The 12770-nt window shown below is 51.7% G+C and overlaps 2 protein-coding genes across 7 annotated transcripts in view; one reads left to right on the top strand and one right to left on the bottom strand.

The window, feature by feature from the left end:
- TBCD (tubulin folding cofactor D) overlaps positions 1-12770 on the top strand; it is a 145999-nt gene that overhangs the window by 116183 nt on the left and 17046 nt on the right. For all 4 annotated transcript variants that reach the window (XM_044938748.1, XM_044938747.1, XM_025279793.2 and 1 more), the window contains 5 exons: positions 3275-3306; positions 5936-5998; positions 6918-6994; positions 8618-8699; positions 12403-12521. In XM_044938748.1, coding sequence (XP_044794683.1) covers positions 3275-3306; positions 5936-5998; positions 6918-6994; positions 8618-8699; positions 12403-12521 — 373 coding nt within the window. The remainder of the gene's footprint in view (positions 1-3274; positions 3307-5935; positions 5999-6917; positions 6995-8617; positions 8700-12402; positions 12522-12770) is intronic.
- B3GNTL1 (UDP-GlcNAc:betaGal beta-1,3-N-acetylglucosaminyltransferase like 1) overlaps positions 4627-12770 on the bottom strand; it is a 130291-nt gene continuing 122147 nt past the window's right edge. For 2 of the 3 annotated variants that reach the window (XR_003107739.2, XR_006549389.1), the window contains 2 exons: positions 8270-8328; positions 4627-7702 (listed from right to left, as the gene is read on the bottom strand). The gene's annotated coding sequence lies outside the window, so the exon portion shown is untranslated. Of the gene's footprint in view, positions 7703-8168; positions 8329-12770 lie in introns of those variants that run through there. The other variant, XR_006549390.1, reaches the window with a different exon arrangement.

Below are 12770 nucleotides of genomic sequence, written 5' to 3' on the forward strand. Positions count from 1 at the left end.
TGACCTCCAGGAAGCAGCCTCGCCTATGGAAGTAAATCTTTCCCGGAAGGGACCCCTTAAGTCAGTCTGGTGCTAGAACCTTGGGTCCCACGTGACCTGAAGATCCCTCTTACATTGGCAAAGGACACAGGGCTGGAGCATCTCACAGGTTCTGACAGACTGACAGGGCAGCCCCGTGACACCAGGGGTGGTCAGTGCTGGCTGGCTGTGGGGGGCTTGTGCTGGGAGGACCACCGTGTGCAGTGGGAGCTCTGAGCACTTGCTGTGTCCGGCAGGTTGGAAGGAGAATCCCTGTTGGGGAGGGGCAGGAGGGTGAGAACTCCTGGCCAGGCTGCGTGGTGCTCCTGACTGGGAATGCCCAAGCTCTGAAACCTGGCAGGCACTTCCCGTCAGCGGGCCTGGAGCTCTCTGGGGAGCCCTCGTTGAATTTCCTCTGACAGTTGAGTGCGTGGGGGGCTCATTGCTTGTGATGGCCATGTCCCACTCCCTATGTGTCACCTGGCAGCGTCAGGCCCTCCTGCAGGAGTGGTGACAGGCCATCCTTTGCAGGACAGAAAGTCTTAAAGAAATGTGAACTGTGGGGAAATGGAAACGGCAGGTCATGTGGTCGAGGGAGCTGGATCTTGATCTCGGAGGGAAATGTGAGTTGTGTGTGGGGTTTGCACCAGCCCTCTCTTCTGGTCCCCTGGGGGGTGTGCTCCTGCCCCTCTGTGAGTGAAGAAGTCAGCCCTTGGGAGGCCACCTGCTGTCCTGGGAGCCACGGCCTTGTGGCCTCAGGGGTGCTGGGTCCGCCTGGTCTCTTTGGGGCCCCCTTGCTTTCTCAGCGATCTGAGTGACTCTGGGAACTGCGTTCTCTTGGGCGGACTGTGCTCAGAAATCTTCCTGGGGGAGGACATAGCAAGGACTGATTTTCCCTAAACCCGAACATTTTATCTTGAGTTTGGGGTCTAAATAAAATTAAAAGAATCATGCAGCGAATGCCTGTTCACCCTTCCCCACCTCAGTCAGTTATTCATAACATCTTGACCATTTGTTTTCTTTTTCCCTGTATACGTGTATTATTTGTTTTCTTTAGTAAGTTGTGGGCCTGTTACTTCCTCTTTAAAACTTAAGAAAGGATCAGGGAAGAGGAGGGACTTTCTCCTGTGTGACCACATAACAACCAGCGTCTCCACTGCACCCAGGAGGTTCCATGTGACCTCCGTGACCTGTAAGTGGAGGTTCCTTCAGCTTGTCTTCAAATGCTCTCCGTAGCCTTTTTTCCCCCTTGAACTAGGACCTACTCAAGTTTTTGTGCTGTGTTTGGTGTTACTCAGTTAGCCCCCTTTTTGCTTTCCATGACGCAGCCTCTTTTCAGGCCAGGTGTGCTGTGTACCGTTGCACATGCCGGGTTTGCTGGGGTACTCCCTGCATGACTGGATCTGGCTCGCCCGTGGCGTGGCCGGTGCGGCCGGCTCTGGCTCACCTGTGGCGTGGCCGGCGCGGCCGGCTCTGGCTTGCCCGTGGCGTGGCTGGTGCGGCCGCGCAGACCCTTGTGTTGCCTGTGACGTCGGTGTGCTTGCCCCCTGGTGGAGACGCTGAGTTGACCCCTGGGTTTAGGGACGACCTCCAGAAGGTCAGACGTGCCGGTGAGAGGCATGCACCCCCTTGCAGCTAGCGACTGGCCTGACGGGTGGTTTCAAGACTCGTGGATCCTGGTTTCCAGCGCCGGCCTTGCCTGAGTCAGCCATCACCCTGCGGTCTGCCATTGGGTGCCTGGCTGATTCCCTCGTTCTTTCCATGTGCATTTTCTGGGACTTGTCTGCAAAGAGCAGCGTCCCTGCCCACTCCCACCCTGCTGTCTGTCTGATGTATCACTATAGACTCCTGCACCGCCCTCCTCCCCAACACCATGTTGTAATTTAGTAACGTCCTTGTTATTCCTTCTGTGACTTAAACTGCCCCGTACTCGGTCCAGCGGAGGCTATTTAAACGGACTCTGTCGTTTTTACGTGATTTGCTTGTCTTTGAGCAGGGTCTCTTTAACCTCTTCGTTTTTATTGCTTTGGTTTCTGTTCCCATCATCATTGATTGCGTTCGGTGTAGTTTTTCTTTTCAGGTCTGTGTTTTTATTTCTTGAGGTCCTGTTTGTGTCTTGCTGTGACTCAGTCCCTCTCCTCCCCTCCTGGGACACGTGCATGAGCTGAGAGCTGTTCTGATGACCCTGTGTGTGTATCCCCTCGTCTTGGGGGGCTGCTGGGTCTGTGCGGGTTGTTTTCTTGGAGTCGTGGGGGGTGTTCTGATTCTCAGCGGGGAGCTGGGCTCTGTGGTATTTTTGTCGCTGGGTGCCGGCTGCTGTTATCCGGTGCTGCTCGCTTGGTGGGCTCAGTTGGACCCTTTCACAGCCAGCTCTGGAGGCTTGGCAGGGCCAAAACAAGTGGGCCGGCCGCTCAGGTGGTCCTTGTGGGGGTCTCCTGGTGCCTCGTGCCTGAGGAGGCCCGTGCTCTGCCTGAGGGGGCTCCTCCCCGCCTGTATGGGTTCCCACGCGTGCCCCGCCTTCTCCTTAGGAGTGTTTTTCTTCTTTCAGACTCAGGCGGTTTACTTTCTCGAACGTGCAGCTCAGGGTCAGTGCTGGGGGTGCTGCTCCGCAGCCCCTCAGATTCTGGCCGCCTTGGCCTCCCCATCTTCCATCTGCGGGGGCCTCCCTGCTGGGCCCTGGCTGCTCCTTCCCTCCTCCCACACCTCTGTCTGCAAGCCTCTGAATGTTTGTGCAGTTTTCCACTTGTTTGAGGCAGGAGGGCAAACTCGAATCCTGTTCCTCTGCCTGGGCCGGAAGCCATGGTCTCATAGCTTTCCTGCCTTCTCCCGGAGTGTTTCTTGAACTCATGTCCACCAGTTCCCCATCGTCAGCGTCCCACGTCAGTCGGGGGTCCAGGCGGGCAGCCCCTCTCCCCGATCCTGCTGGGTGATGATATCTTGCTGGTGCCTTAAGTTCCTGTAGTTTTTACAAAATAAGAGTTGAACAGTGTTTGGAGTTTGTTACATGTGAGTCTGTGATATAATTCATACCAGGGATTAGAGTCTCCAGTGAAAACTGAAAATCATCTCATAAGCGGTCACAGCACGTATTTTCATTTCTTTTCATAAAAAGTAGTTCACGTGGCCAACAATGAATGCAGCTCTTTAACGTCGTCTTAATATTTTTTGGAGCCTGAAGTTACATCTGTTACTTGGTGAAAATATTTACGTTGTTTTGTATAACAAGAGTTTTAACTTTGTTTTCATTAATTTTCAGGGGTCTGGGAGGAGAGCTCATGAGACAAGCAGGTAGGTCTGAGCAACAGAGGCTGCAGGTTGTGGGGCAAGGTCCTTTCTTCCCACCACTGAAGGAAGACAAAAGTCCCAAGGGTATTTATTTACTTGTTCTCCACCTTGTAAAGTTCCCTGATGGGCTCCTTTGCAGGGACAAGTGGCCGGGCCGTTTTCTGGTCAGAGTTACCATGGCGGTGCACCTGGCCTGCACGTCCCAACTCCAGGGCTGCCCGCTCAGCCCGCTGCTTCTCCCGTGTGTGTGCACTCCAGGCTCTTAATTATCAGCTTCTGTGGGTCTAGATACATTTTAGTAGCCACGGGGCTGGCAGCTGCTGGGGTGGGATGGATGAGTAGAGGTAAGTGTACCATGAAGGGGTGATACAGTTAGGAATGCGAATGTTGCCCTCTTTCCCTCTTCAATATGATAGATTGATAAAACAGAAGGGAGAATCAGAAGTTTCAAACGTACATGGGATTTCACATGTGACCAAGAAGGTACGTGTTTCCAACCTCGCTGAAGAGGGCAGTTGATAGAGCGGTTGATGATGTCCCAAGGAACCATGTGGAAGGAAACAAAATTGTGTCCCACTGCACACATACACAAAACTAAATTTCTAATTAACGGATACTTAACTGATTAATTTCTGATTAAACTTAAGTATAAGAGGTACATTTTTTAAAACTTAAGGAAATGTTAGGAGAAATTAGATGATCACATTGGTCCCTAAAAAACTTCCTACCCAGGAAGTTTTCAGCCTCACCTGGTTGCTGGGGAGATGCTGGTTAGCTCCACGAGGAGGACATGTCTCCTCGATCATATTGGCTACATCAGAGCTGGGTGATCCTCTGCCGATGGAGTGCCTGCTCTGGAGTATATGTTGTTACAGCATTTTCCGGTTGCGAAGGGCATTGTCTCTTAGAATTAAAAATGTGCAGTCTTCTGCCCTGCAGGGCCACTCCTAGGACTCTGCACCCCCAAAACATGTAGGGGTGACAGGCATCCTGCTGGACAGACAGGCAGTCTGTGTGCTGATGGGATGTGTGTGGCCATCTTGTCTGACATGACAGAAACTGGAAGGAGAGCTGAGCCCAACAGGAAATATTGGATTAACAGTTTCATAACCATAGTGTGGGATGTTGCCCGTCTGCTAAAGAGCATGGGGTCTCCCGTGGTCAGTTATGTTGTTTGAGAAGAAAAGCAGTTCGGTGGCTGGAGCCGGGGAGGGGCCTGTGTGCGTCCTGGCTCTGCTGGGACACCCCTCCTCCGGCCCCCAGGCCCCCTCGTGCTGGCAGGTCACATCTGTGCTCAGGACGGTGGGAGTCGGGAGTGTGAGGAGGTGGGATGGCGTCCATGCTCGCGGAGACTGCAGAGCTGGCTTCCTCGCTGGCCTGGCAGCATTTCAGAGGACAGCTGCCACCGGTCACTGGTCCCTGGGGGGCAGTGACGGGCACCCCTGCTGAGGCATGGCGGCTGTGCAGCGGGCACAGGGAGCCTCTGTTGCTGTGGGCGCTGAGGTTGGGGTTTGTTGCTGCCAGCCCAGCCTAGCCTGGCCATGGCGGGGGGCGCCTATGGTCTGTGACCCTCTGAGCGTGGGAGGAGGTGTGGGAGCCATGCTCCAGCTCAGCTTAGTTTCGGGGTCAAGGCGGGAGCAAGGTGGCGAAGATGGGGTCAGGGCACCAAGCTGACGGGAGGGGCGCCTGTGCTCTCTTAGCCTGTGAAGGTCCGTGGTGGGACCCCCAAATTACATGGCCACCAAAATGTCAGTGGTGGTTTTCTATCTTATTTTTCTGTAGTGTTAGATTTTTTCTAGCAAATGCAAACTACTCATTCAGTAGGAGGAAACCATTAGGCTGTTCTGTTGTAGGGACCGAGGTGGGGGTGCATTTGCTGTGTGAATGGGCGGCGTGAGGAGCCATGTGGGATGGGCAGAGGCACGTGGCCTGTGGGCAGGCACCGGGTAGGTCAGAGCCTCCTTGGTGCCAGGACAGCCATGTGAGGCCACCACACTGAGGCTCAGGTGTCCTTGTGGTGGTGGCCGCTGAGCAGCCCCACTGGGCTGTGTTTCCACGCGCAGAAGTGGTAGTTTATTAAAACGAACACTGCATTATTTACAGAGGTCAGGAATTTACCAGAGCTTTGCGCACTGTGGCTCATCTGGGGACTGTCCCGTCGGGGTGATACGTGTTACCTCCTCTGACCCTGTCCGGACCCTGGTGCTGACCTGAGGTGGGGGAGCCCCCTCCAGGGGAACTTGCTTCTCCGTGGTCCTCATCGGGCAGGTGCCTGCTGCTCAGCCACAGCGCCTGGTCACTTATGGGTGTCCGTGGTTTGAGAGCTGAGTTGTCTGTCCCTGGGGGTTTGTATGGGGTCAGACCTGCGGCCTCCATGTGTCGCTCCCTTGTCTGGGCAGGGTTCCCCAAGGGCACCAGCGTGATGCTGCTGCTCGTGGCTCCTGGCACTGCCCCCGAGCCTGGGCCAGGTCTGGTGCTGAGGACATGCTGGGGGCTCGCCTCCGGACACCTGCGCTGAGGGGCAGGGGCGGGAAGGCTGGTGTTGGCCGCGCTGGGCTCAGGTGCGTCAGGGTGGGTGCTGGGATGGGCACTTTTGGGAAAATGACATTGCGTTCATCCTTTTTCTTCCTAGTGTGCATTTTAATAGAAAACGCGGCCCTTTCCAAAATGCCCTTCAGAGGTGACGCCGTGATCGGTAAGTGCACCTCTCCAGTGGCTCACATTGTGGCATTTTCTTCCAGAACTACTTCAGCTTGAAAAGTGAAGACCAGCCTGTTAGGGTGGATGGTAAATTCCATCCTGTTAGAATCTGTTTTAAGTTGCTGTTAAGAACCCACTGTAAACAGGGAGCATCCCCCACACTCTCCCCACAGAAGCAGAGATTCTTCCTTCTCTTCCAAGGGCTCAAGGTCCTTCCTCAGGGCTCCCGACTGGGGCTCTGCCTGTCATGGCCGTGCCCAGCACCAGGCATTCTTGGCTGTTCCTCTCCCATTTGGACAGTGCCAGCCCGAGGGGCAGGCTCTCGCAGGATGAGGGCAGGGCCAGCAGCTGCCTTGGCTCTTCCAGGGGTGGCAGTCAGGCCCCGGTGCTGGTCTGGAGCGTCTCCAGGCTCTGACGTTGTGGCCGCTGGTCACAGAGAGGTAGTAAGAAAAGCCCTGGGGTCCCCGCCCCTGCCGGCTGTGCTGGCTCTGTGCTCTACAGCCTCAGAAGTTCTGTAACTTGAGGAAGAAGCAAAAAATGAGTTAGTGTTTGTTTCCAAGTATTAGATCTAGTTGAATTTTGTGTTTGATTTTTATTGGTGGGGGGATTGTTCAGGGAAGAAGTACAGGCAAAGACCACTTGAAGCTTGCAGGTGGAAAAGGAGAACAAAAACTTGCCCATCGTGACAGTTTTCACATTTCAACAGCAGAAAGAAGAGTTTACCCCTATAGGTGGACAGGGCAAAGGCCTTTAGAATTTCACTCGACCTGGAGAGCATGTACCTCAGATTTCCTGCAGGTTCCTCTCAAACGTCACCGTCTACTTTGACTTGAGAGGTAGAAGATCTGTGTGGTGGTGTTTTTAATTTGATGCAAATGTTCTTTACCAGCTGAATGAATTTGTTTCTTTGACAGATGGTTGGCAGTGGCTGATAAACGACACCTTGAAAAACCTCCACCTCATTTCAAGTCACTCTCGACAACATATAAAGGTGTGGGGAGCAAGGGCTCTCTGGCTTTTGCACTGTGTGTAAATATTTGAGTGTTTCAAAGGTCTCTGTGCATTATGAGTCGATTTTGTAGACCAACATGGTTGATAAATGCCAGTAATTATATTTGGAATTCTGAATGATATTGTTTATGTAATTTATGATCGGGACAACTAATGCAGCCATCATTGACCAGAATATTTAAATTTTTTATTATTGTTTCTAGTTTTATTAATTAATTTGCCTTCTAAACGTGTTCCCTATTGAGCTGTAGAATTTAGGGCTGGAGGCTCCTGTTGTGATGCTCATGTGCGGATGAGCAACCTGCTAGAATCGTGACAGCATGTCAGTGTCAGCCACGTCAAGTGAGCAAGAGTGTGTGGCGTGTGTCCCCATCCCCGTGGCCACTGCTGTCCTGCCTCAGGACACGTGAACTTTGGACTAACAGAGTTGCAGCCCCTACCCCCGTGCAGAGATAATAGCCTTGGTATTGATAATGACTAGGCTTTGATGTGGAGGATGAAGGACTGGAAGTAGATATTGGTCTTTCTTGTAGCTCTCCAGCCTCCTGTGTCTCAGCTTTTCTGTTGGGTGGATAGGACATATCTTTAGTCTTCATCCCTTTTTCTATAAGTAAGTTTATCGTTCTGTAGGATCCAGGTACAGTTTTACTAGTTGAATTTGAGTTCTTCATGATCGGTGTCAGAATTCCTTTTAAAAACAATCCATAGTTAAGTCACACCAGTCGTGATCGTGGTTTGGTCTGCCCCTCTGATTTGCACGAGGATGCCCTCCCCCAGCGCCTCCGTTGGCGCTCCCTGGTGTGAAGAGCCCTGGGAAGAACCGGGCTTCCTGGCAGCTCCGTTGGTGGAGGAGCCCCCTGTAGTGCAGGAGACCCTGGTTCCATCCCTGGGTTGGGAAGATGCCCTGGAGAAGGGAACTACCCGCTCCAGTATGCTGGCCTGGAGAATTCCATGGACTGTCTAGTCCATCGGGTCACAAAGAGTCAGACACGACCAAGCGACCTTCACTTGGAAAGAACACACGAACCCAGCATTTGCCCCATGCGGTCTTGACCATGGAGAAAGGCTTAGGTGAGTCACTGTGGAGCCGACAGGAGGGGCCAAGCACCTCTGTGTGGTGTGAACCCCATTCCTGCGCTTTGTCCCCTGAGGTGCCCCAGCCTTGGGTCAGCCCTTCCTCCTTGTCCAGCCAGCCCTGTTCCCAGCAGTCCTGGGACCCCAGCTCCACTGCATACTAGGCCTCTCTGTGGCTCACCTGAGGGGCATTGCCATGCTGCTTCTGGTGTTTAACACACTTTTCCATGATTATTTCAGCTGGGAAAGAAGAAAACACCACATTTCATTATTGCCTTTCACATGGAAAGACGTGACATTTGCACTATATGGAGAAAATAACTTTTATATCCAGTGTATTAGTTGCAGAGAATAGTAAACTTACGACCACATCTGACTGACGATGATGACAGTGTCTAGCAGACATACCAGAAAGAATGATGTGATCAGCCTCTGGGTCTTTCATACCAAGTCACTGGCCTGACCGCAGGGCCACCTGGCTGCTCCTTGACCAGGAGCTTGCAGCTCACTCACGTCTCCTCCGTTTCAGGAGGCGGCTGTGTCGGCCCTGGCCGCCCTCTGCAGCGAGTACCACGCCCCGGAGCCTGGGGAGGCAGAGGCTGCTGCGCAGGGTGAGTGGGTGTCTGCACTCAGCCCTGCATCCAGTGGGGCTGGGGGTGGGTGGCTGTGGGGTGCCTGCCTCTCCTGCTGTAGTGTGGACGGGCCTGGGGGGTAGAGAGAGTGGGCGGCAGGCCGTGGGGATGCCGCCCCTCCTCAGCCCCTCCCATCCTCACCTGGAGCCAGACTTCTCTAAGGCCACGTGGGGTCCACTTCCCGGATGTTACCACTTTACTGTAGAATCAACTCTTATTTCAGCAGTGTTTTGTTAAGTTATGTTTTTAAGTCCACTTTGCCCTGTTTTGGACTTTGGAGGCTCCCAGTGCTGTGGTGGAGCTCTGTCTCTGGGAGGACCTCTCTTCTGTCCTGTCCCTGGTCTTCCTCGGGGCCCAGCCCTCATTATCAGGGGATGGTCGTTCGCACTCGTCCCCCAGGCTCTGTCAGCTCAGAGTTGTCCGCTTCTGCTGCCTTTCCACGCCCTCCTGATTTCATGCTTTTTCCCTGGAGTCTGTCCATTCAGTGGTTACTTCACTGACCTGTTTCATGGTTAAGTGCATTTAGAGTTTTTGTGTGACCCACAGTGCTTTTCTGGCACGTGTCCTTCATGTGTTATTATCTTTTCCTCTTCCCGTGAACAGCGTTGGTGTAGCTGTCTTGTTGCATGTCCTTGCATCAGTTGGGTTTTCCAGAACCAGCCTCTAAGCTGCAGTTGATCTGACACATCACACGGTCCTGTTTGTAGGGTCTAGTTCCGGAGTGTTAGTTTCATATTAAAAAGCTTTGTATTTACACGTTATGTGGCCCTGGAGCTTTCCTTTGTATCGTAATACAGAATATTTATTACAGTTACTTCAAAAATATATGAAACACTTCAAAAATTATTTTAAGTATGGAAGAATCATGGGTTATTTTTCAGTCGCTAAGTCTTGTCTGACTCTTTGCGGCCCCATAGACTGCAGCATGCCAGGCTTCCCTGTCCTGGAGACTCTCATGAGTGTATTCAAACTCATGTCCATTGATTTAGTGATGCCATCCAACCATCTCATTTTCTGTCACCCTATTCTCCTCCTGCCTTCAATCTTTCCCAGGATCAAAGTCTTTTCCAATGAGTTGACTCTTCGCATCAGGTGGCCAGAGTATTGGAACTTCAGCTTTAGCATCAGTTCTTCCAATGAATATTCGGGGTTGATTGCCTTTAGGATCGGCTGATTTGATTTCCTTGCTGTCCAAGGGACTCTTGAGTCTTCTCCAGCACCACAGTTCAAAAGCATCAGTTCTTCGGTGCTCAGCTTTCTTTATGGTCCAACTCTCACATCCATAGATGACTACTGGAAAAACCATAGCTTTGACTCTACATCCCTTTGTCAGCAAAGTGATGTTTCTGTTTTTAAATATACCGTCTAGGTTTATCATAGCTTTTCTTCCAAGGAGCAAGTATCTTTTAATTTCATGGCTGTAGTCACTGTCTGAAGTGATTTTTGGAGTCCAAGAAAATGAAGTCTGTCACTGTTTCCATATTTTCCCCATCTATTTGCCATGAAGTGATGGGGAAACAGTGGAAACAGTGTCAGGCTTTATTTTTTTGGGCTCCAAAATCACTGCAGATGGTGATTGCAGCCATGAAATTAAAAGACGCTTACTCCTTGGAAGGAAAGTTATGACCAACCTAGATAGCATATTAAAAAGCAGAGATATTACTTTGCCAACAAAGGTCCATCTAGTCAAGGCTGTGGTTTTTCCAGTGGTCATGTGTGGATGTGAGAGTTGGACTGTGAAGAAAGCTAAGCGCCAAAGAATTGATGCTTTTGAACTGTGGTGTTGGAGAAGACTCTTGAGAGTCCCTTGGACTGCAAGGAGATCCAACCAGTCCATCCTAAAGGAGACCAGTCCTGGGTGTTCACTGGAATGACTGATGCTGAGGCTGAAACTCCAATACTTTGGCCACCTGATGCGAAGAGTTGACTCATTGGAAAAGACCCTGATGCTGGGAGGGATTGGGGACAGGAGGAGAAGGGGACGACAGAGGATGAGATGGCTGGATGCCATCACCGACTGGATGGACATGAGTTTGGGTAAACTCCGGGAGTTGGTGATGGACAGGGAGGCCTGGTGTGCTGTGCTTCATGGGGTCGCAAAGAGTTGGACACGACTGAGCGACTGAACTGAACTGAACTGTTGGACCCAGATGCCATGATCTTAGTTTTTTGAAAGTTGAATTTTGAGCCAGTTTTTTTCACTCTCGTCTTTCACCTTCATCAAGAGGGTCTTTAGTTCTTCACTTTCTGCGTTTTGCATATCTGAGACTGTTGATATTTCTCCCTGCTATCTTGATTCCAGCTTGTAATTCATTCAGCACAGCATTTCACATGATATACACTGCATGTAAATTAAATAAGCAGGGCGACTGTATACAACCTGACATACTCCTCTCCCAACTTTCTACCAGTCTGTTCCATGTCCGGTTCTAACTGTGGCTTCTTCACCTGCAAACAGGTTTCTCAGGAGGCAAGTAAGGTGATCTCGTTTTCCCATCTCTTTAAGAATTTTCTGCAGTTTGTTGTGATCCACGTAGTAAAAGGCTTTAGCATAGTTAATGAAATAGATATAGATGTTTTTCTGGAATTCCCTTGCTTTTTCTATGGTCCAGTGGAGGTTGGCAATTTGATCTCTGGTTCCGCTGCCTTTTTAAAATCCAACTTGTACATCTGGAATCATGGATGCGGTAGTCTAAATCTACTTTTGGGGAATTTTTCCAAAAGTTAGAAAATACTTTGTCATCTGATCTTCTGATAGACTTTCTGAATTAGTGGTGTTATACTGTGTCCTCGTACCATACGCAGTTTTACCTAAAGAGCCAGTGCAGTTGGTCCTCTGTATCCGCAGACTCCGCGTCTAGAAAGAGGATTTTCAGCTGAAGTGTGTTATCGTAAGTTCCACCAAAGGTGTCATTTTCGCGTCCGTGCAGGTGGAATTCCAGTTCCCCCACCCTCAGGTGTGAGGAGTGAGGTTTTCACGTGCACATCACAGAGGCCTTGCTGTGTTGAAGTGTAGGCGGTAGCACGGCCTCTTCGGTTGTGGTGGGTGCAGAGCAAGGGCGTCTGGCCTTCCTCGACTTCGGAGCTGCCTTTCCAGAGAACAGAGCTGGTTTTTCCACTTGACCTCCTGTTTCGGTTGCTCTCTAGTTCCCATGACTGGCCTCTCCCGTGTGGGAAGGTCTGCTTTCCCAGCCCTGAGCTCTCTCAGCCTGACTGACTGCGCTGCCTGTTTCTGCCTGACCGGCCGTGGGCGTCTTGTGTGGAGTGGCCCCTGCACCCCTGCTGCGCCTGAGCACCTAGCCTGGGGGTCCCACTTGGGACCACATTTGCTCTCGGTCTTTGAGGAAGTATCCTCATCTTCTGAGGAAAGCATTTGTGTTCTTAGTGAATAAAAAACAGAAGTTTGACCGTGTTGACTACTGGTAAAACTGTTGGCTTTATTTTCTCAAGAGTGAAATTGTGTATTAAAATTGCTTATGAAAACCTTAAAACCACCTACTGAAAACCTCTTTTCTTCAATCTGGCTGATTTTCGCTGCTTTGAAAACATGTCTGCTCTAGGCATCTAAGTCGCCCCTCCCTTCTTCCTTCAGCACTGTTTGCTCATCTTCTGGACTGTGCTTGGGGAGTGTGTCTTGTGGATAATGGACAACAGTAGTCACGCTCTGGTCCCTTCTTTTCAGAGGAGCTGGTGAAGCTGTATCTCGCCGAACTCCAGAGCCCCGAGGAGATGACTCGCTGTGGCTGTGCCCTGGCCTTGGGTGCCCTGCCGGCCTTCTTCCTGAAGGGCCGGCTCCGGCAGGTGAGGCTGGCCTAGCATGGCGGGGGTCGTGTGGGACCAGACCCATGAGCGGGGTATGTAGGCTGAAGGGATTCCTGCAGGCCAGCGTGTGCATCCGTAAGAAAGGGGAGGGGAACACCCAGGGCAGTGAGTGGTCTGTGAGAGCGTGGTGAGCAGTCTAGCTGAGGAGGCTCGGGGGAGCTGACTCCTTGGCTGAGGAGGGAGCCTCGGCCTCCGTGGAAACACCCCCGGCCTCTCCTTGCCTGTGGC

This window comes from Bubalus bubalis, chromosome 3 (assembly GCF_019923935.1).
Source record: "Bubalus bubalis isolate 160015118507 breed Murrah chromosome 3, NDDB_SH_1, whole genome shotgun sequence".
NCBI classification, from domain to species: Eukaryota; Metazoa; Chordata; class Mammalia; order Artiodactyla; family Bovidae; genus Bubalus; species Bubalus bubalis.